This window comes from Canis lupus, chromosome 2, assembly GCF_048164855.1.
Source record: "Canis lupus baileyi chromosome 2, mCanLup2.hap1, whole genome shotgun sequence".
Taxonomy (NCBI): domain Eukaryota; kingdom Metazoa; phylum Chordata; class Mammalia; order Carnivora; family Canidae; genus Canis; species Canis lupus.
This window is the reverse complement of record NC_132839.1, coordinates 74,508,329-74,536,109: the sequence shown is the minus strand read 5'-3', so window position 1 is coordinate 74,536,109 and position 27,781 is coordinate 74,508,329. Positions and strand designations below refer to the sequence as shown.

Sequence of the window (27,781 nt, the reverse complement as noted above, 5' to 3'; positions counted from 1 at the left end):
AACAAGTGGCTAGCTTCTCGATTTATTTTGAAGGTAAAGTCAACAGAATTGGACGGAGGGTGTGAAGAAGAGGGAAGAATGAATGTTTTGGTTTGAGCAACTAAAGAGTGAGTGGGTCAGAGACTGGTAGAACAAATTTTTGGAGTTGTTTGGTGTTGCACAGGTTAAATCTGAGAGGTCTATCAGACGTCCAATTACAGATGTCAAATAGGCTATTTGGAGTTTCAGGTTCAGAGGGAGGTCTGAGGCTGAGATACAAATTGGGAGTTAAGAGCAAGAATGGTGTTTGGAAACAATAAGGCTGGATGATATCACAAGGGAGCAAGCAAAGAGGCCTGAGCCCTGGGACACTTCAATATTCAGAGGTCAGAGAGATGAGAAACCAGTAAGAGTTAATAGGAGCCAGTGCTGTAAAGATAACTAGAGGAGGGTATGCAATCTAGGTGGGGGGGGGGGGGCTTTTTTTTTTTTTTTTTTTTGGCTAGAGATATCAGAAGTTAAAGCATGTTCATATGGAAATGACCCAGTAGTAAGGGGAAATACATGAAAGAAGGGGAGAACAGATGGAGATGTCCTTGAGTAAACAAGAGACAGTAAACTTAGTGTATAGGTGGAAGAGTCAGCCTCTTCCAGGAACATGGACAGGTCATCCACAGTAGCATAAGTATGACAGCAGGTGGACAGATGTGATTATGGGAAATTGAAGAATTCTCCTGAGTACTTCAGGTTTTAAGTAAAATAGGTAGGAAGATCATCCCTTCAAAGCAAGATGACAGAAGGTGCTGTATGTTTAAGGAGGGAAAGGTGTGTCATCAGACAAGTAAATGACTAGGGGAAAACCAAGTATGGTTATTGGGCAGTAAGTACCAAGAGCACATCTGAGGTCTGGAATCAGGCCAAATAGACAAGATTTTTTTCTGCTTGTAACCAAATGAACACAATGACAATAAGTCCTTTTACACTTTGGTGGCTCCAATTCTTAAATTTGTTTTTGTACCCTCCCCACACCATCCCAGTGTTTTTGTATTATTTATGGATCAAAGTTTTACTTCAAGGGGATCCCTTGGTGGCTCAGTGGTTTGGCGCCTGCCTTTGGCCCATGGTGTGGTCCTGGAGTCCTGGGATCGAGTCCCGCATCAGGCTCCCTGCATGGAGCCTGCTTCTCCCTCTGCCTGTATCTCTGCCTCTCTCTCTGTATCTCTCATGAGTAAGTAAATAAAATCTTCTTTAAAAAATAAAGTTTTATTTCAAAAATTTTAAAACTCAATTACACATATTTTTACTTTTTACCAATCATAAAAGAATGTCAAAAATCCTTTAGGGACTACTGCTACTTTAATGAGCTTAGCTTATTTCAATAGAAACTAAATTCTTACTCAGATATTTTATAGCCCATTTGTGATTAATGTTCACTTCTGATATTTTTCAGCACACCTAATTGATAAAGTCAAAGTCAAAGGCTATTATGCATTCAAACTGACTGAAGAAAAATCTAAACCCAGATTTGGATTCTTCACGTCTGAATTCAAAGCTAAATCCTCAGTTCAGCTTTACAACAAACTGATCAGCAACAGTGGCTTCCCTTCTGAGAACAGGAGTCCTAGATGCAGTGAGACTCAAAGAAACACAGAGTGCATGGTCTGCTTATTTCTTGTGCAAAAGAAACCACTGATATTCTTTAGTTGTTGCTTCTTCTCTACCCTGGTTCTACTTTCATCGATTACCATTCTTCATAAGCGAAAGAGAAGAAAAATTTGGAAAGCAAAGAACTTACAACATATACCATTAAAGTGAGGCCACAGAAAGTTCTTAGTGAAACTGATCCTATTTCTGTCTGCATGATAGAAAGTCTAAAAATTCACTCCAGTCCCAAATACTGGTAACATAGAAGACAATTTGAAACACTAGTAGTAACCAAGGTGATGACAATCAAGGTCTCTGCTGTGTGGTCCAAATGAATTTTCCATTAGGTGTTGACATCACTGAATACAGTTTTTAGATCTGAAGACTAAGATCTAGAGAGTAAGCTAGGATTATCTGATACAATGCTTCATTAAGTTTAATAAGCTGTTATCCATCATTCTTCTCTGGCTTCCTTCTAGAAATACCAATAGCTAATTATAGCAACTTAGAAAAAAGTGCAACTTTTGCTAGACTCCATAGCAGAAATCTAAAACTCTTAACACTGGATATTCAGTGATTATTCTATCACTTCTAACAAGGTGCTTTTCCCCTTTAGAAGATATACAATAGGGTAAATAGTGCTCCTTTATCATCCATTCCAGCACTTTTTTTTTCCAGCATAGACTCTTAAACACATTGATCCTAGTTTTTCTCAATAGAAATAAAAAATCATTTAGAAAACATGGAATTTTGTGAGGTCTCTCCTTGCATTAGATCTGAGTTTTTTTTAAAAAAAAGACTTAACTTCCATAACCCATCTCATGGGAAGATCACAGGACTAAGATTAAGGAGAGTTAGACCCATCAACTGCCTGAGGAGACAGCACTCAACCTCACAGTACAGCAAATTCCTTGGGACAAACTGACAGCAATCTTCCGCACTTGGATTGTTGAGGCAGCACACAAGATCTTAACATACTTAGGAAAGTTAAATATTCTAAAAAGATGTAAAGTTTTATTTTTATTATCAAGTCTTCAAAGGACCATATTATTCCATAAGACTTGCTCTCTCCTGAGTTCCACTCTTCTGACACTATGTGTATATGGGGACACTCAAACTGCACCTTGACATTGCAACTTTGGATACAATTCAGAATGTAAATGTTTGAAGGACTTAAAACTTTCTCCACTGCACCTTTTGAAGCTGGGATTAAGTAAATACGAACTGGGAGTTTGACTTTTTTGAACTCTGTGCTTGATTTATTCACTGTATTCTAAATTTTAAGGAAAACCTGAATGTAAACCCATTCATACCCTTTCTTTGGGTTAGTAAACATTTAACCACCCATTTCACCTAGTTGCTAATCACTGTCCACATGCTCTAGGAATTTGAGTCAAAGGAAAGCGTTCTTGTCCAAAAAAACCTTGATAGGAAACTACCCTAAATTAAATAAATTGTGCTTTCCACAAATGACTATGTCAGAAGTCAAATTTTGCAGGTAATGGAGATTCTGATAAGAGCAGGAAGTTTCAAAAATACCATAATGAGGTAATACAATTGGTCAGGTGAATACAAAAGTGATGGGAAATCAATTTTACTTTTTGGCTGGCCAAATTATTATTATTTTTTTTAATTTTTATTTATTTACTTATGATAGTCAGAGAGAGAGAGAGAGAGAGGCAGAGACACAGGCAGAGGGAGAAGCAGGCTCCATGCATCGGGAGCCTGATATGGGATTCGATCCCGGGTCTCCAGGATCACACCCTGGGCCAAAGGCAGGCGCCAGACCGCTGCGCCACCCAGGGATCCCGGCTGGCCAAATTAAAACAGTAATTGTGTTTTTTTGTCCTCGTTGCCCCCACTGTATCCATTCTCCCAGCTTTGGCGGTTTTTATATTATGCTTTTTATGTTTCCGAATAATTTTTGGTATTTCCTCTTTGAAAACTCGTATCGCGAGCCTAAGGCTATCCACAGTTACAACTGATTGTTTTAATGTTAACTATGGGGAAAGACTGTCATTTAAAAGAATCACTTGGCTGGGTTGGTTGTTTTTCCCTTAGTGCCACATGGATTCATTGACCCCAAAGTTCCAGTGAATATCCTTATAGGAGTTATCAGTTGAACAGCTTATTACCAACTTTTCAACCTCTCTAACATCCAACATCTTGAAAAAGTAATGAATATTCAGTCATAGGAATAACAAAATTTAGAATTAAGGTTTTGCTTTTCTGGTGTCTAAATACTTTGTGTTCTGATTAAAAATTATCTTGTATTGTTTATCATTTAAATCTTCAATACTTTGTCTTTCTTTACATTTAGAGCTGAAGTTAAAATGTGTCCTTTTTCAAATGTTACCTTGCCATAAACTCCCCCAAATTGTCAAGTCCCAAACTAATGCTTACAGTCCTAGAACACCAGGGAATTACAAGTTTTTAAACCATCACCATACAAGAATCCTTAAGTAAATATTTAATCTAAATCATGATCAATTATACTTAATACTCAGGTTTATCCCAAACTGATTTTAAGATTTTATTCACGAAGAGACAGACATAGGCATAGGGAGAAGCAGGCTCCTCATAGAGAGCCCAATACGGGACTTGATCACTGGACCCCAGGATCACGCCCTGAGCCGAAGACAGACACCAACAGCATAGTCACCCAGGCATCCCTATCCCAAACTGATTTAAAAACCAAGTCATTTGAAATGGACAGCTTTTTGACAGGGTAAGACCTTTAGAATTTAAGCCTGGGACTTGGGGGAGGGGGGCGGGGGTGGTGGAAATCCTCTTAAAAATCAGGTGTTCTATTTTGGTGTGGTATTAATTTGCAGTCAATGGAACAACCCCATCTTTCACTAACAAGTCTGATACATATGGAAAATATAACTCTAGTGTTTAAAGATCCTCTGTAAAATGAGGTGGTCAGTACATTGACTAATTTCTTAATCTAACTTATTCCAAATACACTGCTTTATGCTGATTATTTATATTCACTAACATTATCTGGTCAATTTTAAGAACCATATAAAATGTGAATGGGTCTGGTGTATAATTGGATTCTGCCCAACATTGCCTCTGCCCATCTTCCCAAGCTGTGTGCATCCTGGATAACTTTCTTTGGAGTATATAAAATATGGATATCTAAACCTCAAAGTTGGGAAATGTAACACACAAGTGATTATCCATTGTAGACCTATTGGACGATTCTTCCCAGGAGAAATTGGATTTTCCCTTACCACATCCAATTTTAACTTTTTAAAATTTATTCATTTGACACAGTGAGCACAAATGGAGTAGCAGGAACACCAGGGAGAAGGAGCAGACTCCCCGCTGAGCAAGGAACCTGATGCAGGGGCTCAATCCCAGATCCTAGGGTCCTGGGATCATGACCTAAGCTTAAGGCAGAGGAGATGCTTAACCAAATGAAACACCCAGGCACCCCCTACCACATCCAACTTAAGTGAAAAAAAAAAAAAAAAAAAAAAAAAACACTGTTGCTACAACCAGCCTCCAATTATTATGCTGTGAAGTCTCACCCATCATGTTAATCCATCTCACTGTGAGAAATTACTTACTCCCACGGCTGCTTCCACCACCTATACAACTGACACTCTCAATTGTAACACCTTTATCCTTCTAAAATATTGCCATTTGGAATTTTCTTCAACCTTCAAAATCACTTATATAATCCTCAATACCTTCCAAAACATTTCTTTCCAGTCCCATTGGTGAGTCTTCAACCTAGGTTGAATGGTACCTCCCTGGCAACCTAGGTACCATTCACCCCGCAAATAGCTATGCACCAGGCACTATTGTCCCTAGTACTCTGAATATCCCAGTGAGAAAAGATCCATCCTCACAAAGGTTACATTCTAACTGGAAAAAAGCAACCAATACACAACAAAGTAAACCACATTACATTATAAATGCTATGGACAAAAGCAAGTGAAGCAGAGGTAAGGGTAGGTATGCTAGGATGGGGCTGAGGAATCAACACAATAGGGTGATCAAGGCAGGCTTCACTGAAAATATCTGACAATAGACTTGAAAGTTAAATTGCCACTCCAAAGGGAAAGGACTTCAAAACAAACAAACAAACAAACAAAGGGAAAGGACTTCTAAAAAGACAACTTGAAGGTTTTAAGGCAGTGGTACTGAAGAATAGCAAGGCCAGTTCAGTCACTCAATCAGACACAGTGGAGGTTGAGAAAAGCATTCTCACTACTGCTGAAAACAGATAACCAGCCAAAAAGCTAATATACAAATCCAGGCAAAATGTAGTTTTTCATTTCCTAAGTTATGAAAAATCTCAAAACTTTATATAAGGCTGGTGTTTCCATCAGTTGAGATGGGAGAACTGCAGAAAGAGGTTGGGAGCAACCCTGCTAAGTTAGTCCAGTATGGTCACATATTTGAAGTGTGACACACAGAATTGGGGGATTTTGAGTGTTATCAATTTCTTAAAAAAAAGTCAAGGACTGAATATGGGAGTAAAAAGCTGAGGTAGTATAGAGAGTGAATAGAGTATCTTGGACACAACAGCCCTGTTTATCATGAACACAAATTAACTTTATCACTTTGTTCCACTCTGTTGCTTTCTACACAAGTTACCAGTATCCAGACAGGTGACTCAAGCATACTTACCTCACAAATATTCAAATTATGCCTCTGTAGAATTAGTAGATACCTTCAGGATCTCCCCCCAAAGTTCTACATCCAATGATGAACAGTGTTGCCTGTCACTGGTACTGTATTCCTCTTGCCTGAAAAACCAAATTCAGCCAATTCTCCCATAAAGTTTTACTAGAAAAAAATTCCTGTTCTATTCCTTGTTACTGTTCTTGGCACAAAACAATTTACTTCTGAATGGTTTAACTGCCAAATAGCTAGAAAGAATTATTGGTTTAAGAAAAAGCCACAGGGGTGCCTGGATGGCTCAGTTGGTTAAGCCTCTGCCTTTGGCTTAGGTCATGATCCTGGGTTCCTGGGATGGAGCCTTGCATCAGGCTTCTAACTCATGCTCTGGGTCTCTCTCAAATAAATATTTTTAAAAAGAAAGAAAAAGCCCCAAATCAGTGTAGTTTTTATTGCATTCTTAAGGTATCACAAATAAGTCTGAAAAATCATCTGGCATCTTGCTGTTTCTGTTGCTGGACAACTGTAAAAAGAAATGAAAAGATCTGTCAATTCCCATCAATACCCTCTGAAACATGTTCTACCTTAAATAATCTAAAACATTGTCTAAGATTCTGACTTACTAGAGTTCATAGGAAAAATGCATGGCAATTTTCTTATTCTGCCAAATTTAGTGTGTTCCAGAATGTAACTCACTTTCTGCCATTATAACTCCAGTTCCAGACTTAGTAAATTAAGACCTCTATAACTAAACCAGTAAGGAAACTTACAGACACTGCCAAGAACCTACCTCAGAGCTTATTCATCAGCCTGCTGAACTGTTCCTTTTTCAGAAACATAGATACCATCCAAAAATTTTCTGATATCCTTGTTTTTAACAGTTGTTGCTTGCTGGATCAAAGCAGCTATTAACAGCAAAAAAAAAATAAGTAGATTATGTTATAGCCAAACTCATCTTAAAAGGATTTTACTAAATGCCATACTTAAAAACCTCTGTATCTTGGTAGTTTTACTTAATTCCACAAATTAAAAAGCTCAGAGAATACCGTGTATTCAACTACAAGATTTAAACAAAACTTCATAGGCAGTAATTAGGCATACTAAACATGCAAACCTGAGTTTGAAACAAGTTCAATGTCATTTCCTTCAAGAATTAACTCATCTTTTTGGGCTTGAGATACCGAACAAGCAACACCTAAAAAGAGAAAAAGGCATTCACATAATGTCAACATAAAATCAAATCTGTATATTCAATTTAAAAACATTTAAAGTAGCAACTTATTCCATTTAAGACTCCACACAACAAATAAAACTTCTTGAGATTCTAATTTTATAGGACCTGACTTATCTGGGCAACAACATCTGGTTTGTGTTCCTGCTTGAACAAATTTGTTCCAGAGTAGTCAGACCTTCAGTGCTTCAGTCAAGAAGTGTAAGATGGTATTCAGCTAGCACAACTTAGCTGTGCAAAGCTTCATTATAAAGTGTTATATAACAATCCCCACTAAATGCTGTTGATCACAGCTAATACCACACAATTATTTTTGTTCATTAAACTGATACTAAGAATTCCTTCTTTCCACCCCAATGGAATCAAGAAGCTTCAAGAGAGCACTAAACTGGGCAGCCCCGGTGGCGCAGCAGTTTAGCGCCGCCTGCAGCCCAGGGCGTGACCCTGGATCAAGTCCCACATCAGGCTCTCTGTATGATGCCTGCTTCTCCCTCTGCCTGGGTCTCTACCTCTGTCTCTATGAATAAATAAATAAAATCTTTAAAAAAAAAAGAGAGAGCACTAAGCTTTAAAATTTTCTAATTGTTGGGGCACCAGGCTGACTCAGTCAATGGAACATGTGACTCTTGATCTAACGATTGTGGCGATTACTTAAAAATAAAATTTTTAATGCTTCTGTGTTTACTGTTATCAAGCAAGAACTGTTGCAAGTGCATTTTGATTTTAACTCATTTAACCATAGATGTTCCCAATTTTAGAGGACTACAATGATGCACAAAGGTAGATGATTTGCCCAAAGTTGAAAGGAGAACTGAGATCTGAGTCTGATATTCATCGCTATTCAAATTTTAGGATTTCACATTTTGCAAAGAGAATTAAACTCTGCTAACACTCCCTGAAACTACTCTAGTGCACAAGCCTCTAGGAATCACAATCAGTACAAACAGGATATAAAACCATAACTGGCACCAAGAGTTATTATAAGCATAATCAAAATGGACAATTATGAAGTATGGATTTATAGCCAACCCCAAACCCCAGTCTTCACAAGTAAAAAGGAACCATTTCTGAACCATATGCACATACCTGGCCTCATCCGAACCCTGCGAATGTATTTTTCACCTAAGAAATTTCGGATTTCAACAAGAGAACCATTCTCCTGAATAACAACGTTGATGGGGAAGTGAGCATACACCGACCTCATCTTGTAACGGAAGCCCTGTTAGGTAAACAATTAGCAAAACTGAGCAATTTCAAAGACAAAACCAGTTTCTAAATTTTGTAGGATGCTGACATTACTTATAATTTAAAAATGAAAGTCTTCACATAGGAATGCATTGTCACCTGACCAAAATCTTCCAAATTGTATACATAAACACGTTTCTGACTCTTCAAGACTGTAAAACCCTTTAAAGCAGCATTTACTTTATTACCCCCCCCCATGACCGCAGTAAACAATGTCAGCTTTTAAAAATGAGAACCCCAAAGCCCTTCTTCTTGGACGTGAGACTAACATTTGAGTTATTACAGTATGCCAGATGGTAAGAATTCAGACAGGCCTCTGTGCCCTCAAGGAACTTACTCTGGTAGCAAGGTAAATAGGGGAAACATGACCTAATAGGCTTATAATGGAGTTGAAAGGTGCCATTATGGGGTGCACTCTGAATGGGCTGGGTTTTAATGCAAAGAAAATCGTTTCAGCAAAGACAGCAACATGATCTTAAAGGCTGGGGGGAGAGGGAGTTATAGAGAATAGTGACATCAAATAGGTTTTTTTGTTAGTAGACTCGGAGCACAGAAAGCTGATCCAGCCTTTTCTACACCCTCAAGGGGCCCTGGTGGTGAGAGGCAAGCCAACAACAACAAAAAAAGCAAAGCGTACCCTATATGCTACGTTCTCTATAAACAAAACACACATCCCAAAGGTGTGAATTTTATGTGAAAAAAAAAAACACCATCAGCCTACTAAGACCATCTTGTCTTCACTAACATTTATCACTTAATCCCAAAGACCAACGAACGCCTATTAAACTGCTAAGATCACCTTTACCCAAAGACCTCAATAAGTTACAGGCATAATCTATGTTCTGCAGTAGACATTGATGTTGCATAGGTGAAGTACAGCCGAGGAACTCCTTCCCCTCCCAAGCCAAGCTGTCTGGTCCGTCTGCTTACCAGTGTCACGCCCTTGATCATGTTCTGAACGTGACTACAGATCGTGCGAACGGTAGCCAGTTCTTTTCTATTTCCCCACCATTTGTCAACTCGGAGCTGTAACAGAACAAAACTTCCGTGAGAGGCTTTCCAGTTAATAAGGAAGCCTGAAAGAAAAATTCACTTATTCACAGAATTATTCTACATTTTCAGTATCCACCCCGATTAAAACCACCACATATAAAAAGCCCTCAATGATCTCACAAGGGAATGTCAACCCAGAAATACTAATTTTTCGAGTTGCATCATACTTCATGCCTGGAGAGCTTGCAAGACCTGCCTGGTTCCCAAGATTCCCACGAAATAATCAGGAGAGAAAGAAGCCTAACTTTTAACAGTATTAAGACCTCGACACAAACGATGACTCGTACCAACATCGAGCTTTATAACCTATTCACTATTTCCTTTCTCCACTTCACGAAGGCCGTTAACACCGAGACTAGCCACACTTTTGTGGACACCAAAATTTTTAAGCTGAGACACTGAACCTCAATTCTTTAATTCTTAGAGCGACCAAATTCGGAGCTAATCAATCCCTACCTCCCAAACGAACAACGAATGTGTTAGGAAAACAACAACAACAACCCGTATCTCACCCTCTTCTTCTTCTTTCCGAGAAGACTGAGTTCTACGTTGATGTGATTGAAGTCCCTTCGCAGGGTTCCTCTGGGGCCCTTCACGATCACAGTGCGTCCCTTCAGGGTGATGTCGACTGGGAGAGAACATACCAGTGAGGCCTCGGAACAAGGCACATAGCAGGCAGTAAAGACGTAAGAACACAAACATCAGGTCTCCTACCATTTTCTGGAATGTCGACAGTCTGATTGCTGAGAATGGTCTTCATTCTGAAACACAAACGCGTGGCGTTACGAGGCGGGCGCAAGGCCTGCTGGCGACCACAGTACCCCGCGCGGGGCTCCCCCGCTACCGGAGGCCGGCAAGCAGAAACCCCGGGGAGGGCGCAGGGGGCCCGAGCGGGAGAGCAGCCCCCGCTGGGTCCTGACCAGGAACGAGCAGCTTCCAAGAAGACATTAGGCGCAGAGGGCGAGCTCCCGCTCAGCGCAACCCTAGGCGCCCCATTGAGGCGGCGCCATCACGCCAACGCTGAGGGGCGGGGGTAGGCCCTACAGGCCCAACACAGGGCTCGAATCCCAGCGCCGCCAGATCCATATGGCGCTCGGCGCGCGGAGGAACAACCGGCATAAAGGCTCCGAGGGCCAAACTCGCGCCACTGGCTTTCCCACAGCCGATGGCTTCAGATTCCCCAAACCCCCAAAACTCAGAGACAACCTCACCTCGCAATAGATGCGGCAAAGAGAGAGCGTCATTCGTCATCACGTACTTGTAGCCCGTAAGGGCCCTGCGTCTGGCGTCATAAGTGCGCGACGCTACCAGGCTAATGCAGCCAATTGCGGAGCAGCTCCGGTTCCGCTGGATCCGCGGCGGCTCAGGTTCCTTGTCATAAATAGAGCGACGGTTTGTTGATCTGTCTTTCCCGGGAGTTCATGATCCCTCGACCCTGCTAGAAAAAAAAAAGGAGAGGGATGTCTCTACGCTGCGGGGGCGCCGCCTGCACCGTGGGGCCCCGGGTGAGCGGCGGGGACCGCAGGGTGCGGGCTCGGGTGGACGGTTTCCCATCTCTTCAGAGCGCCCAGTAATGAGGCTGGCTCTTACTCAGCGTTTACCTTTAGCCAGGCGCTATTCCCAAATTCCTCGTGTAGTATCTCATTTAATTCTCCGGACCCACGATCAGGTAGGGTCTCTGATCCTGGTTTCTAGGGAGGTCTTTCTGGCAGATGCGGAGGGCTCCTCCCCCCCCCTCCCCCGGCTTATCAGAGAGAACTGAACCCTGTATTAGTGGGAGCATCATAGGAGCCCTGGGATGAGCACCCCAAATTCCTGCTTTGTGTTGGGGCTCTTAGTTTGTAGTAGACCCCCGTCTGAGCGATGAGAACGCAAACCTGTGCCCTTCTTTAGGGGCACTCATCAAATGCAGTAGCAATCCCGCAGCACCCCAACAGGCACTCTTCAATTGTTGAAGGTTCTCATGCCTTACGTGTACTGACTCGTGATTTTACTGTTCTGGTTCAGATCTAGAAGCCAGTGATTGCTTAACGGTCAATAAATGTATATTGAGTGACTACCGTATTGAAACATAGAATGTAATCTAGAAAATTAAAATATTAGGTTTGGTTTCCTGCCTTTCAGTTCTCTGAAACCAACTGAGTATTACCTCTGTATTTTGTTTTATTATTTAAAAAAAATACTTTATTTATTCATGAGAGACAGAGAAGCAGAGGCATAGGCAGCAGGAGAAGCAGGCTCCATGCAGGGAGCCTGACGTGGGACTCGATCCCGGGTCTCCAGGATCTCCAAAGGCAGACGCTCAACGCCCAGCCACCCAGGGGTCCCTCCCTCTATATTTTAACACCTATGCCTCTCCAAAGCCCAAATAAGAGAGACTTATTGCAAATTTTCCTTTTAAACGTCCTTGACTGGACGCTGGAGTAGAAAATTCAAAGTTGTGACATCTGCAGATACTGCAGTTAAAACTTTATAAAAGACAGACTGTTAGTAGTTAAGTGGATTACAAGAAAGTGTGACATAGTGCAGCTTGGGTGGCTCAGTGATTTAGAGCCACCTTTGGCCCGGGTTGTGATCCTAGAGACCGGGATCAAGTCCTACACTTGGGCTCCCTGCATGGAGCCTGCTTCTCCCCCTGCCTGTGTCTCTGCCTCTCTCTCGCTCTGTGTCTCTCATGAATAAATAAATAAAGTCTTAAAAAAAAAAGTGTGATATATGTTAGCCAGGTCCAAAGGTTTCCAAATCTCTTGTACCTCCAGCAGTAAACAGTTGCCATTCTCTTTTAGGTTTCGTTTGTTCTTGCGACTTTAATCCTAGATTCTGAGCTCCTACACAGAGCTTGTAAATTGTTCTACATAATTTCTGTATTCTCTGGCTTTACCTTTTCTTTTAGGTATTAAAATGGGTTAAAACTAAATTATTTCAAACCCCACTAAATACATGTCATAATGAACTCTGTCTTTAGGTATTGGGAAGATATTTATGCAGTCCATTCCGAACAGTAAGTTCCTTGCCAGATAAAAAAAAGGAATTCTTACAAAATGGACCAGACCTTCAAGATTTTGTATCTGGAGATCTTGCAGACAAGAGCAAGTGGGATGAATATAAAGGAAACTTAAAACGCCAGAAAGGAGAGAGGTAATTGAAATTTTGAGATAGATTCCTTCATTGTGCATTATTTTCAGATATAACCAAGCCCTAGATTATAATTTTATTTAGACTTGGTATATTTAGCTAAAAATCCTTAGAAAGAAGTAATCAGACGTAGAACAGGTAAATACCTGAAATTGGTGGAATCCTCTTCTGTTCTCTGTGCCTTTTAATAGTTTTTATTCAGTCTTCCTAGGACTTAGCCATCCTATACCACCATCTCCCATTTTGCATGTAGCATGAAATTTCTTCATAGAGCAAACATCATTTTGCTACTAGTTGATTTGATCTTGATAAATTTTTCATGTTACTGGGTATTGATGATCTAACTTGTTGCTCCTCCTATTCAATGTACATATGACCTATGGATACCTTGCTTTATTCAAAAGAATGGTGAGGTAATTTCACACAGAGGGCAAATTGTTTTGGGAGATACTTTACCCGACAACTTCTAGTTCACAAGTGGATATAAACTAAGGGGAACCTGAGGATACATAGTCTTCACTCCAAATTTTAGAATTTTTTCCCATTTAATAACCATCATGAATCTGGAACCTTGAGCAGAAAGTATACTTGTGGGATCTCTCTTTTCTCTGAACAAATACAGAACTTTTTATTAGTATTATTCACTGGGGAATGAGATATTCAAAAACTTCCTGGTTAATAGTTATGTTTGGCTTTCCTCAGGTTAAGACTACCACCATGGCTAAAGACAGAGATTCCCATGGGGAAAAATTACAATAAACTGAAAAATACATTGCGGAATCTGAATCTTCATACGGTAAGTTTCAAGTGTTAAATTTCCCTGTTAACTAAAAGTCATGGTGTTTCTGCATATGTGTAACTTAAAATTTAATAAACTACAAATCAAAAGTAGCAAGGAGAGATCCCTGGGTGGCGCAGTGGTTTAGCGCCTGCCTTTGGTCCAGGGCGCGATCCTGGAGACCCGGGATCGAATCCCACGTCGGGCTCCCGGTGCATGGAGCCTGCTTCTCCCTCTGCCTGTGTCTCTGCCTCTCTCTCTCACTGTGTGCCTATCATAAATAAATAAAAATTAAAAAAATAAAGTTGTTTAAAAAAAAAAAAGTAGCAAGGAAAGTGACTAAAGATGTTTAGGGATGCAGTATTATCAGTAATGGAAATACATTTAAAAATCATTTTCTCGGGGTACCAGGCTGGCTCAGTCAATGGAGCATGCAGCTCTTGATCTTGAGGTTGTTAGTTCGAACCCCATATTGGGTGTAGAGATTACTTAAAAATAAAATCTTTAAAAAATTTTTTTAAATCATTTTCCTTGCAAAAGAAATAAGAAATTGTATTTCTTAATTTCACATTTAATAGTACAAAAAATATTAGGAGTTTTTTTGTGAGTGTGTGTTTGTGTGTGTGTGTTTTAAAGATTTTATTTATTTATTCATGAGAGACACAAAGAGAGAGAGAGAGAGGCAGAGACACAGGCAGTGGGAGAAGCAGGGCTCCATGCAGGGAGCCCGACGCGGGACTCGATCCTGGGTCTCTAGGATCACACCCCGGGCCGAAGGCGGCACTAAACCACTAAGCCACCGGGGCTGCCTTTTGTATGTGTTTTGTGTTACAAATTAAGTACATGCTTATTGGAAAGAATATAATATTAAATGTGTCATATATGCAATCCCAAATGTTAACTACACCAGTTTTATTTATTAGCATATTTCCATCCAGACCTTCTTTGCATATATGAAATATATACATTCATGTTGTTTTTATTTTTATTTTTTTAAGATTTTTATTTATTTATTCATGAGAGACACACAGAGAGAGAGACAGAGACACAGGCAGAGGGAGAAGCAGGCTCCATGCAGAGAGCCCGACGTGGGACTTGATCCCTGGACTCCCTGATCAAACCCTGAGCTGAAGGCAGGCACCAAACCGCTGAGCCACCCAGGCGTCTCCATTCATGTTCTTTTTAATTTAAAAATGGGACCTTGGGATGCCTGGGTGACTCAACAGTTAAGCACCTGCCTTTGGCCTGGGGCGTGACCCCAGGGTCCTGGGATCAAGTCCCATGTCGGGCTCCCTGCTTGAAGCCTGCCTCTCCCTCTCCCTGTGTCTCTGCCTCTCTCTCACTCTCTCTCTGTTTGTCATAAAAAAAAAAAAGAAAGAAAAAAGAAAAAGAAAAAGGAAAAAAATAAAGACACACATACACACACATGCCTGATCACTAATTTGCTCAGTTAGTTAATATTTTCAACTTGATTCTATTCCATTCCCTTTACTCACAGGTGTGTGAGGAAGCTCGATGTCCCAACATTGGAGATTGTTGGGGAGGTGGAGAATATGCCACCGCCACAGCCACCATCATGGTAAGAACAACCTCAGACTATAAAGTTTTAGTCTAGAAACTGAAAGGAATATTTTGTGTCTCCTAAAAATGTGCATTATGAATCTGTGACCAGATTTTTTGTTACATGTGAATTTATGAGAAATGTGAGGAAAAAAAACCTGACAGAATAATCTAGCTGATGATATGCTCTCATCCTTCTCTGAATAAAATCTATTACTGATTTTTCCATGTATGTGACAGTTAATCATGTGCTGCCTTAAGATATCTCTTCCATTTTGGAAATGTTATTCATGATTGCTTAACCTTTTCCCCCCTAAACAATAATAAGCATTTATTTTTGTCTCTCGTGGCCATTTGGTTGCCTGGAGTATAGCTGATCTTGACTGGGCTAAAATTGGACTGCGGGAAGTAGTTTGGGGTCTCAGGGTTTAGGTCTGCTCCACAGAGCTTTTTTCTCCTTAGACCAGCAGGTTTCCAAGCCATCCATGTTCTTATCATGAAGAATGGAAAGAGCACCAGAGGGCAAACCAACCATCCATGCACATTTGAGGCCTCTGCTTGGTCATGCCTGCTATCATTCTTTTGGCCAAAGTAAGTCACATGGCCAAGCCAAATAGCAATGGAGGTAGAGACATAAGCTCCTCCCCCATAGGAGGGCCCTGCAAGTTAAATGGCAAAGGGTGAGATGTGTAATCTTAGTGTGTTGGAATAACAATTGCCATTAACTGTGTACTCTACCATATATATCTAGAGGGGTTCAGAGATTGAGATATTGGGGTTAAATCTAAAATCTGTGCAACTGAAAGGTCATAGTTGTCTGGGAATGTCTTGAGTTGTACCAGCAGAAGGCTATTTACTTGAGGAACCAAGGAATCTTATGAAATAGAGCTGGCCCTGGAGCTTATCCAAGTTACAGAACCTCTGTTCTTGAAGGCAGGAGTGATTTAGAACACTCCATGATGGAAAACTCTGGTTTCATCCCTTGCCTGGCCCTTCCTCACTGACTTATGAGTGATTTCTGGGAAGAGTTTAGGTTTCAAGAAATCCTTATGAGATGTTAGGACATAGCTATGAATGTCCCCCGCCCCTGCCCCCGCAAGGGTTAAACATAAAGAAGAGCTTTCTCTTCCAAATCTCAACCTATTACTTTGCAGCTTTGAAACTCCAGTGGCCCCAGAACATCTGCAGTGGCTTAGCTTGGCATAGGGCAGAATGTAATAGTGACCTGTAGCAGCAGAAGCAGTGTTCTACAGAATAACCCACAGGAAGCAGAGTTTATGTGTTGTTTCATCTATTTAACAAGAAGGAACTTCTATTTAACTCCAGAGACTTACATGTTGATTTTTTTTTTTTAAGATCTCATTTATTTATTTGAGAGAGAGAGAGTGAGGGCATGTGCCTAGAGAGAGAGAGAGAGAGAGAGAGAGAGAGTACACCTGAGCACGAACAGGGGGAGGAGGGGCAGAGGGAGAGGGAGAGGCATATTCTCCGCCTAAGCAAGCTCTCATGACCTGAGCCGAAGGCAGACACCTAACTGACCGAGCCACCCAAGATCCCCCATGTTGATATGTTAATTGAATATTTTATTTCCTTTAGAATCATTTTTATTAATATTAAATAGGTACAAAAGAATATAAACTATATGTAAGTTTAAAGAGTAACTAAGTAATAGACAGCCTGGTAACTCCAGCTTGAGAGTAGAACATTAACATTACCTTGAACCCCCCTGTACATCACCTTTTTTTCCCCCTTTAACAATTTTTTTTTTTTTTAAAGTAGGCTCCACATCCAGCATGGAACCAGTATAGGGCTTTTACTCTTGACCCTGAGATCAGGACCTGAACTGAGATTGAGTCAGACACTTAACTGACTGAGCCATCCAGACGCTGCTCCTTTAACACTATTTTTAATTCTGAGTTTACCTTTAACACTATTTTTAATTCTGAGTTTATCGTTTTCTTTTCTTTCTAGTTCGATTACATATATTTGTATTCCTTAACTATATTTTGTTTACCTTTGAATGTTTCAAATTTCCTGTAAGAATCAAACTGTACTCATATGTTTTGTAATTTGCTTTATTCTCTCAACATATGTTCTTTAGGGCCATTCATGTATTTGATTTAAATTGTAACATCTCTGTTCTAGTTGATGGGTGACACATGTACAAGAGGTTGCAGATTTTGTTCTGTTAAAACTGCAAGAAATCCGCCTCCACTGGATGCCAGTGAGCCCTACAATACTGCAAAGGCAATTGCAGAGTGGGGTCTGGATTATGTTGTCCTGACATCTGTGGATCGAGATGGTTAGTGTACCATCATTGCCTCCTCCAGAAATTGGCTCTTACTAAGTTGCAACATCATCTTGAGCAGTGGACTCTTTTGTTTCTAGATATGCCTGATGGAGGAGCTGAGCATTTTGCAAAGACTGTATCATACTTAAAGGAAAGGTACATGTTTTTCATTTGCTTGTGTAATTTGAGGGCTTTTTTTTTTAGCCCATATAAATTCAGTTTACTTATGGTGGTTACCTTAAAGCAGAGGTTATTAACCTTTTAGGGGATTATAAGCCCTTCTGATAATCTCCTGAAATTTACATGGTCTTTTTTCTGGAAAAAGTATATTTAAACATGCAGATACATATTTGCATAGAATTTTAGGGATTTAGCAGCACAGACTTATGGGCCTTTATTTTTTTTTTTTTAAGATTTTATTTATTTATTCATGAGAGACACAGAGAGAGAGGCAGAGACACAGCCAGAGGGAGAAGCAGGCTCCATGCAGGGAGCCCGATATGGGACTCAATCCCTGTCTCCGGGATCACGCCCTGGGCCGAAGGCGGCGCTAAACTGCTGAGCCACCCAGGCTGCCCTAGACCTTTAGTCCATAAAAGCTGTCCTTCATATTTGAGTGTTAGTTTAAACTTTGAGTAATTTTTTTAAAAATATATAAAACTACAGTCTTCCAGCACTAATTTTGAATAAATCATCCTCTAAAAGTATATGGAATGAGATAAACTCCCACATTGTTAAAATATGCAATGCTTGATATAGATTTTATTCATATGCATTTGCCCTGGGAAATTTACCCATTACATTTTATTAATATTTAATCCCATCTATTTAAAAAGCACTAAAAAAGGGTGTTATGCTTACTACCTATAGCTTAGTGTTAGTTGAGCACCTGGCACTTAGTAAATGTTTTTCTAATGATTCCCCAGTGTTTTCTTTTCTTTTTTTTTTTATTTTTATTTTTATAGTTTACTTTAAAAAGCTCTGTTTGCAACCCACTAAATTGGTTTCACAAATTGGTCTCAACTTTACAATTAAAAAAACAGGGAGTTATAAGCTATGTTCTTTCAGCATCTCTTATATCTGTGAGAGGGTATGTATGAGTTCTTTCTACATCTGTTCTCTCAGGAGACAGCTCCAGAAACTTTGCCATTGGTTTTATGAAAAAATTTATCAGTAGTTCTAGTCATTTCTGCTGCTGTCTAAAGGAACAGCACTGTGACCTAGTTCACATTTTCATGCTTGAATGCATGCATAGATATAGCCAGAATATAAATAAGAAGATTAATGTTTAACTTGTATTTCATTTAAGCAAAGCTCATGACTCAGCAACTCAGAAAATAGTTTTTTAAACCTACAGCACTTGTGAAATATTTGTGTAGAGGAAGGGAGGATGACACTATTTGATGAATTTTTAAAGAAATCAGAATTAAAGCAATCAAATGCTCCTTGCATTCACATAAGAAATGTCCCAATTTACTTTGCAAAGAATAAAAAGATATTTTATATTTCATGTTTTAATGTTTATAATTGTTATAAGCAATTTTTTCTTAATACTTTCTCAATAAAGTGTAAGTCTATTAACCTCAAAATTTATTCTGATCATTATTTGCATGCAGATGTATTTTAACTACTATGTACAATATATTTGATGTTCAGGGTTTATTTTTTCATAAAACAGTTTATATGTGAACATTTAGTTATGTGTTCATGCTTTCCTTGGCAAGACTCCAAAGATGCCTGTGTTGAAACTGATACTTAATGAGTACTAGTAATTTCTGTTTTGAGTAATAATTATGTCAATGCTTTGCCTGAGTTTGATACTTATTTTTTTTCCCCATAGGAATCCAAAAATTCTTGTGGAATGTCTCACCCCTGATTTCCGAGGAGACCTAAAAGCAATAGAGAAAGTTGCTCTGTCAGGATTAGATGTGTATGCACATAATATAGAAACAGTTCCAGAATTACAGAGGTGATTACATATACAGAGTAACTGGCAAGTTTGGAGGGCCAGCATCTGCTATATTTTCTTACTTTTTGCAGGGGAGAACTTTCTATTTGACTTTTACAAAGTGAACTCTTTCCTTTTTTTTTTTTTTTTTTTTCTCTTTCCTTTTGTAACAAAATATTTTCTGAAAATCAGAAAATATTCCTAACAAAAAGAGCATAAGCACCATCTGTAATATTTCCACCCAGTAATATTGATTACTATAACCTAACTGTATATATTTATATGCATATGTATATATATTTTTTATATTTTATTTATTTATTCATGAGAGACACAGAGAGAGAGGCAGAGACACAGGCAGAGGGAGAAGCAGGCTCCATACAGGGAGCCCAACGTAGGACTCGATCCCCAGTCTCCAGGATCACAGCTGGGCAGAAGGCAGTGCTAAACCGCTGAGCCACCCAGGCTACCCAAGAAAAGACTTTTAAAAATACTTTTGGCACTAAAATTTCAATAAGTGATACAAAAGGAGCAGTTCTCATTCAGATGTATTTTCAATCTCTTTTAAAAAAATATGTACTATTCTTTCTAATAATGTTAATAGTGAGGAAAATTTCCAGATTGTTATGCCACACTAATAATTCATTATTATATCAGAAAGATAAAAATTATTTTAACCTTCAGAAAGATTAGTATGTTTATCTTACTTAATTTTAGTAAAGTATATTTGGCAGTGTTGTTACTGGCCACTACATATTATCTGTATTATAGAACTTGAAAAAACTATGATAAACAATAACCAGTGTTTCCACTAAATCATAAACATTAAGGGAACATAACTTAAAATCAGTGGAGACATACTTTCAAGAGTAATTATGTTCACTATTGTCGATTTTGTGATTGTTTTTAAATTCACAAACTGGTTTCCTTTCTTCCTTTGAGCTAGTCTCTGATTAAAAATAAGAACAGCAAGTCAGTTACACAAAATAAAGGTGCACTAGAAATTCAAACAAACACTGGATTAACATCAAATAGTCAGCAATTCTGTCCTTTTGGCATTCTCGCCACTTAAAACATGGTGGTTTGGCTGCTGTTGAGGTCTAACACACAGCCTGTTCCAGCCCTGTCATTTCTCATGATACTACCACCAGTGGGTGCCAATTTCCCTGGTTTCACTTAAGAAACATTATCCTTTCCAGTGAAAATTCCAGAATCCTGCATTACCTAAGAGATGTCAGTGTCATATACTCACCAGCAGAGGGCAGCTTGGTCTTTATAAAAGCACTGAACATAAAAGTTTCAGGCCTCTGAAATGTGGGTTCATGTTAAACAGTTTTTCCTTTGTTCAGTATTGAGATTTTCTTACTTCTACTCTTTTTCCCTTTTCTCTTGACTATCCCTTGCAATCACTCATTCTCAGCTTCAAATTCTGGTTTCTCAGTAATTCATAACTTACTTCTGTTCTAGCTTTCTCTGCCCAAGGCTTAAAAGGCCTTAAAAGTAGGCAGAATGAAGGGGCCCAGTGAAGCCTGATTTTCTTTATCAAAGTAACAGCTAGACACTTGTGCACCAAATGCTAGTATCAAACCACATGATATAATACAGTGTTCAGAATGTACTCTCCTGGTCTTTTAGATTGCTTGCATAACTATGTACTTAGTTGAGCTTGTGGTTATTCTTGCTGACAACAGCCCTGCTGTTTTCAAGGAAAGTTCGTGATCCCCGGGCCAATTTCAGCCAGTCTCTGCGCGTACTGAAACACGCCAAGGAAGTTCGGCCTGATGTGATTTCTAAAACCTCTATCATGTTGGGTTTAGGTGAAAATGATGAGCAAGTATATGCAACAATGAAAGGTAATAAAAAATGAAAACTCTTTTTCATTTAATTTGAGGAACCCCATTTCAAAGACCCTGTTATGCCTCCTCTATGGTCTCAGTGAAAGTGCCCTTAAAAACAAAGTACAGGATATGATTCTAATAGCGTAAAAAGGAAAGGAAGTATGTTTTCTTAGGAACTTTATGGGATGATATGCAGAAAACTCAGGATATGAAATTTGTATCCCATTTTATTCCCTACCCTTTAATCAAGTGAAAATAAGATTCTATCCACTTTTCTTATTTAGTCATTGCAGTTTTAAGAGCCAGCCAGGTGCCAGGTACCAGGAGCTCTGACAGGCAGTGACAAGATGAATGAAATGAAGCCAGGCCTTTGAGGAAGAGCTTGCTGGTAACACTGTCACATAATATGATGTGCTTTGGACTTTATGAATCTTAGTCTCATAAGCCCATTTGCTTTGTGATTCTTGGGCTTTATAAACTGGTTAGAAAAAAAAAAAAGGCTGTTATTTAGTTGAGGATCCTTTGCCTACTTGCCATTGTTTATTGGTTCTAAGAGTAACAATTCCAAATAGTAATTAAAAGGTCCTTATTACTAGAATAAAATTACAGTTTTACTGGAAAAATTCTCATATATGATAGGTCAAATCACATCCTCTAGAGCATGTCTTGCACAGCTAGTAAAACTGAATATAGCATATCTGGTCTATAATATGGGCGCTTTCAGGCCTTTTAAAATTATTTTAGGATTTCATTTATTTATTCGACACAGAGAGAGAGCAAAAGCAGGAGGAGCAGCAGAGGGAGAGGGAGCAGACTCCCTGCTGAGCAGGGATTCCCGATGCAGGGGCTCAATCCCAGGACCCTGGGATCACCACCTGAGCAGAAGGCAGACACTTAACCATTGAGCCATCCAGGGACTCCAATTTCAACCCTTTTATATACTGTTCCTTTCACCTTTTCTAACAGACTCCTGCTCAAAACCCCCTTCACTCATATTTTAGTATTTATTCCATGGTCTTACTCATTCCTATTTTTTCAATCTTTTCATATTCCCTGGCACTTTCAAATGGATATAGTCTTACCTCCCAACATCAGGATTATAGGCCAGGGTAAAATTCACATTGTTCTGAAGTAAAATTTTGCCCAGGGAAATTATGCTTGAATCAACCATTTCAACCATTTCAGCATCTAAATCTCTACTGGAGCATATCACTCTCAGTCTCAGGGTTGTGAGTTTAAGATCCATGTTGGGTGTAGAGATTACTTAAAAAAATCTTGGGGTGCCCGGCTGGCCCAGTCTGTAAAGCATGCAACTCTTAATCTCAGTGTTGTAAGTTCATGTCCCCTTTTGGGTATAGAGATTACTTAAAATGTTTGTTTTTTTTTTTTTTTAATTAAAAAATCCTTTTAAAATATGCTAACATAATGTGTGCCCTTTTTTTCTATAGCACTTCGTGAAGCTGATGTGGACTGTTTGACTTTAGGACAATATATGCAACCAACAAAGCGCCATCTTAAGGTATTGCAATCTTGAGTTGCTGAACGTTTGCTGGTAATTTGAATTAAGTCTTTGTTGTCCATAGGTACAATTAAGAAGCTGCTGGCTTTTTAGTGAATGTTCCATGTCTATTTCCAAGTCCCAGTTTCCATTTTATTTTCTGGATAAAGCCAACAGATATTCTGGCACTTTTTTTTTGCTGCCCTAAAAATTGTACAACTTAAGTGAATGTACAAAAAAGAAATAGTTGAGAAATTGCATTCATTTGCATGTGGTCATCTTGTGACTTGTTTTAGAGTCAGAGGTGATGTAAAAAAGAAAAGTCAATCTTATTTCATTCATTTAAGAAACTTTTGTTGAGTAGTAACTGTGAATACAGCACATCTGGTCTATAATATGGGTGCTGGTAACACTGTCTACACACAGTGCTAAGCACAAGATACAAGACAAGACAAGGAAGTCTTGGGCCTCAGGAATCTTACAAGTATGATTAATTCTTGTTCATACCTGTTAGTGAAGGAGTAATACAGATACATAATCTCTATAGATGGTCTCATTTTTTTTATCTTTTGGAATAGTTAACAAACTACAAAATTGGTATTTTCTCTCCTAATTCCCCAGAATCAAGTCCTGATATAGGGGGTAGTAACCAGTGGACAAGTAGTCTGTGAGGAAGAAAAGGAGGAAAGCCTCCGGGCAACTGGATAAATTATGAAGTGAAAACCAGGAAACTATGCTCATGAATGTATGAGCATAGATTTTCTACAGAATCAAAATTATTTAGGGAAATTCTAAAATCTATCTGAATTAATTCTTTAAATGTAGGTTGAAGAATACATTACTCCTGAAAAGTTCAAATACTGGGAAAAAGTAGGAAATGAACTTGGATTTCATTATACTGCAAGTGGCCCTTTGGTGCGTTCTTCATATAAAGCAGGTAAGTTACACTGCAGGGGATGGTTTTATTTAGACCACAACTTTCCATGTGAAGATTATAATAGCTGTGGTTGCCTTTTGTAGGAAAAGTAAGTTTTTTCTGGAACATCCTTAGGAACTTTGCTCCATAGGGCTCATGTTAAGGAAAAATTTATCTTAAATCTGTTTTTTTCCTTAAATAATCCCTTCAGGGACACTTGAATGGCTCAGCATTTGAGCATCTGCCTTTAGCACAGGGTGTGATCCCAGGATCAAGTCCCCACATCAGGCTCCCTGCAGGGAGCCTGCTTCTTCCTCTGCCTATGCCTCTGCCTCTCTCTCTGTGTTTCTCATGAATAAATAAATAAAATCTTAAAAAAAAAGAAAGGAATTTCTTCCCCGTTTATAGCTCAGCTACTATGACGAAAGCAGGAGTAATCAGCTTATTCTTTGTATGGATTTCAATAGTAGGTTATTCAGAAATGACAAATACCAGTTAAGTAAATAACATGGTTTTCTGAAAAATGTATATTCATTTGACAGTCATGCCAGCTGCATCTCTAAACTGCTAATTTCAGATCAGTTTAAATCCTAAAAAGTATCTGACTGCATTGCTGCTTATTCATTAATATCTTTGTGGTTTTCCTCCCAGAAGCAACAAAAAAAAATTTGTAAGATTATTTTCCATATAGGAATTTCTAATGTTTTGGGACACCTGGGTGGCTCAGTGGTTGAGCATTTGCCTTCGGCTCAGGGTGTGATCCCAGGGTCCTGGGATCAAGTTCCACATTGGGCTCCCCATGGAGAGCCTGCTTCTCCCTCTGCCTGTGTCTCTGCCTCTCTCTGTGTGTCTGTCATGAATAAATAAAATCTTTAAAAAAAAAAGAAAAAGAAAAAAATTTTTACTGCTTTTTCTAGCTACACCGCAGTTCTTCACCTTTGTAATTTCAGCTCTTAGTTTGATTAGTAGCTTGATTTGACTTATGAAAAGAAAAGCCTTGGAATGCCTGGGTGGCTCAGTGGTTGAGCATCTGCATTTGGTTCAGGGCATGATCCTGGGGTCCTGGGATCAAGTCCTGCATTGTGTCCCTGCATGGAGCCTGCTTCTCTCTCTGCCTGTATCTTTACCTCTCTCTCTGTCTCTCATGAATAAATAAATAAAATCTAAAAAAATAAATAAATACTTTATTTATTCATGAGAGACACAGAGAGAGAGGTAAAGATACAGGCAGAGAGAGAAGCAGGCTCCATGCAGGGACCCCCATGTGGGACTTGATCCTGTGACTTCAGGATCACACCCTGGGCTTATATATGTAAAAGGAAAGCCTCTTCAAGGGATAAAAAGTCATGTGATAATGGCCATCAAAAAGTCTGTAAGAACATATCTAAAGCTTGAATTTAATCCAAAAAATGTTTATAATGTTTTCCCTGCCAGTTGGACTTAACAATTATAATTTCTTGAAGAATAAACAGTTATTTTTTTGATAGGTCTAAACCACATGATTACTTTAAATTATCTTTTAGATGATTGTTTTATATATTGCATTTAAATTATAGATCTAAATTAGGCACACATTGGCAAAAACTAATGTTTGTATATTAGTAATATTCAGTGTGTTCCTATAAAGAAATTCAAGACATTTTAATGAACTAACAACAGCTTATCCTAGTTATAAAACCTAAGACTTTGATTCAGCACTGACTCACAGGATGTGGGGAATTTGGAAGCCAATAAAGTGATGTATTCTTCAAGCAAGAATAATTCTGCAGACAAGCTGAAAACATAAGTAAAGGATAGGACTAACATCAGCTTCCGGAGTGGTTAAAGTAAAATCATTTGAAAAGTTTTTATTTTGTTTTAAGAGAATTTTCTAACATTTACAAGAAAGTGAATTATGAACTTTGTAATGTTTTTAAAGTTACCAGGAGGCAACCCCGGGTGGCTCAGCAATTTAGCGCCACCTTCAGCCCAGAGCGTGATCCTGGAGACCTGGGATCAAGTCCCATGTCAGGCTTCCTGCATGGAGCCTGCTTCTCCCTCTGCCTGTGTCTCTGCCTCTCTCTCTCTCTGTGTGTCTCTCATGAATAAATAAATAAAATCTTTAAAAAAACAAAGTTACCAGGATAAGAGCAAATTCTACTACGTAGAACATTAGATTCAGATGATGGGCTAGGGCCTGAAAATGTTGATTCTACTCCTGCCAGATTTAGATAAGGTATGGAGGGGCATGACTAACTCTCCATTACTTGGCTGGGTTATAAACCTTGGGATTCTCGGTGATTGTGTACAGATATGGTCATTGTGGTTATACTTGTATATTAAGATGACAAAGCAAAGTTCATTAGACTCCTCATAAAATCAGGCTCACAGTGCTGGTCTCTGCCACTAACTGAGCTGTGCTGTAACAGTGAGAGACTAAATGGAATCCTCATGACCTGAAAAGGGAATGTGCCCCCTCTAAACAGCTAACTTAATGCACAAGCACAACTGTGGGGCTGGAGAGAAAACCCATTATAAATGAAGAGCTCTTGCTTCCCTAGAGGGGAATAAGCTAAAGGGATTCCATCAGACGAGTCTGCTCAACTGCAGTGAGGTCTGTTTTATAAACATCAGATCCAGGCTAATAATATAGCAGAATTGCTCTCTAAAATGAATTGTGCCAACAGCAATACTTTGTCAGTGATGAGGAATAGATAGTGTACAGAAAGTAGAAAAAATGTTCAAAAGCAGACCCGTAGATACAAAAGGGCCACCCTTTATAATACTGAGTTACTAGAAAGAATAATAGAGACTGGTGTTAAAATTTTTTTGTATAGGGTGTAGAGTTTACTTTAAAAAAAAAAAAAGATACAGCTAATGGGGTGCTGGGTGGACTCTAGTCAGTAGAGCATGCAACTCTTGATCTCAGGGTCATGAATTCAATTCCCACGGTGGTATAGAGCTTAACATTTAAAAAAAGGGAAACACTGAAGTATGATTCTGAAATTTATGTTAAATTGATATTAACGTGTTTTCATTTTTCCTAAATAGGTGAATTTTTCCTGAAAAATCTAGTGGCTAAAAGAAAAAAGTCCTCTAAAACATAATGAGACCTTCAAGATCACAGGAATTTTTAATATCTGATTCCAGATGGTAATAGAAGTGGTACCAGAATGCCTAGACTTCAGTGGATATACCTCAGTCTCTTTGTTTTAAGAAACATGTCAATAGCTGTGCATATTTAAATTAAGTAATTCACTTGTCTTTTAGCATATGTTCTGTGTTCTGTTAAACAATTGATTGCTGTGATGTAATCATAAAATATCTTTTAAGAGTTTTACTGTTAACAGTATAATTAAAAATACTTGAAAAACTTGGAGAAAAGCTTCCAAGCCTGTTACCTATACATCGTCATCACATTTCACTTCTGAAAAATGACACTGTTGATGAAACAGTCAGTATAGGGACACCTGGGTAGCTCAGCAATTGAGCGCCTGCCTCCAGCTCAGAGTGTGATCCCGGTTTAGGGATCAAATCCCACATCAGGCTCCCTGGGAGGAGCCTGCTACTTCCTCTGCCTATGTCTCTGCCTCTCTCTCTCTCTCTCTCTCTCTCTCTCTCTCTCTCTCTCTGTGTTTCTCATGAATAAATAAATAAAATGTTAAAAGTATAGATCGAGGCTGTGATCTGCTTACTTAGAGTTGGCCTATGTCCTTTACAGAGTACTACAGCATCACTGGAATAATTTAGAAAGGCTGAAGAGTTTGAATGCTGATTCTTCAGCAATGGAAAATAGTTTTACATTAATTACTTGTTTACGACCTCTGTGAAATCAAGATTATGATGTTATTGAAGACAGAAATATAACCTAAGAAAAAGGGTGTTAATCCTCATTTTATAGTAGTTTGCTACATTCATGTGCACTATCCCATTTATTCCTTCTCTTTTTCACACCACATTGGTGAGGTGGTTGTATATGATGTTAATGACCTGAAGGAGGATTTTCTTCCCTAGGTACTAGAACTCAACTTCCATCTTTTGACTCTAAA

At 39.0% G+C, this 27,781-nt stretch overlaps 3 protein-coding genes across 6 annotated transcripts in view; 2 read left to right on the top strand and 1 right to left on the bottom strand.

Moving 5' to 3' along the window:
• KLB (klotho beta) overlaps positions 1-3,912 on the top strand; it is a 37,098-nt gene extending 33,186 nt beyond the window's left edge. The window contains exon 5 of one of the 2 annotated variants that reach the window (XM_072807271.1): positions 1,430-3,912. In XM_072807271.1, the coding sequence (XP_072663372.1) occupies positions 1,430-1,794 (365 nt within the window). In that variant the 3' untranslated portion in view covers positions 1,795-3,912. The remainder of the gene's footprint in view (positions 1-1,429) is intronic. The other variant, XM_072807281.1, reaches the window with a different exon arrangement.
• A 2,786-nt stretch (positions 3,913-6,698) lies between these two features.
• Positions 6,699-11,069, bottom strand: RPL9 (ribosomal protein L9). The gene is made up of 8 exons (XM_072807296.1): positions 11,002-11,069; positions 10,505-10,551; positions 10,303-10,418; positions 9,668-9,763; positions 8,579-8,711; positions 7,376-7,456; positions 7,052-7,166; positions 6,699-6,784 (listed from the first exon to the last, which is right to left on the bottom strand). The coding sequence occupies exons 2-7, from the start codon at positions 10,548-10,550 to the stop codon at positions 7,060-7,062; spliced, it is 579 nt and encodes a 192-aa protein (XP_072663397.1). The 5' UTR covers position 10,551; positions 11,002-11,069; the 3' UTR covers positions 6,699-6,784; positions 7,052-7,059.
• A 28-nt stretch (positions 11,070-11,097) lies between these two features.
• On the top strand, positions 11,098-27,116 carry LIAS (lipoic acid synthetase). 3 transcript variants are annotated; one of them, XM_072807293.1, is made up of 11 exons: positions 11,103-11,295; positions 12,756-12,928; positions 13,628-13,721; positions 15,202-15,282; positions 17,409-17,565; positions 17,652-17,709; positions 19,394-19,522; positions 21,209-21,354; positions 22,788-22,858; positions 23,663-23,774; positions 26,784-27,116. In XM_072807293.1, the coding sequence occupies exons 1-11, from the start codon at positions 11,251-11,253 to the stop codon at positions 26,837-26,839; spliced, it is 1,122 nt and encodes a 373-aa protein (XP_072663394.1). In that variant the 5' UTR covers positions 11,103-11,250; the 3' UTR covers positions 26,840-27,116. The 3 variants fall into 3 exon arrangements, with proteins under 3 accessions (XP_072663396.1, XP_072663394.1, XP_072663393.1); XM_072807292.1 differs by having other exon boundaries at positions 11,113-11,459; XM_072807295.1 differs by lacking the exons at positions 13,628-13,721; positions 17,409-17,565; positions 17,652-17,709 and having other exon boundaries at positions 11,098-11,295.
• The last annotated feature ends 665 nt before the right edge of the window (positions 27,117-27,781 follow it).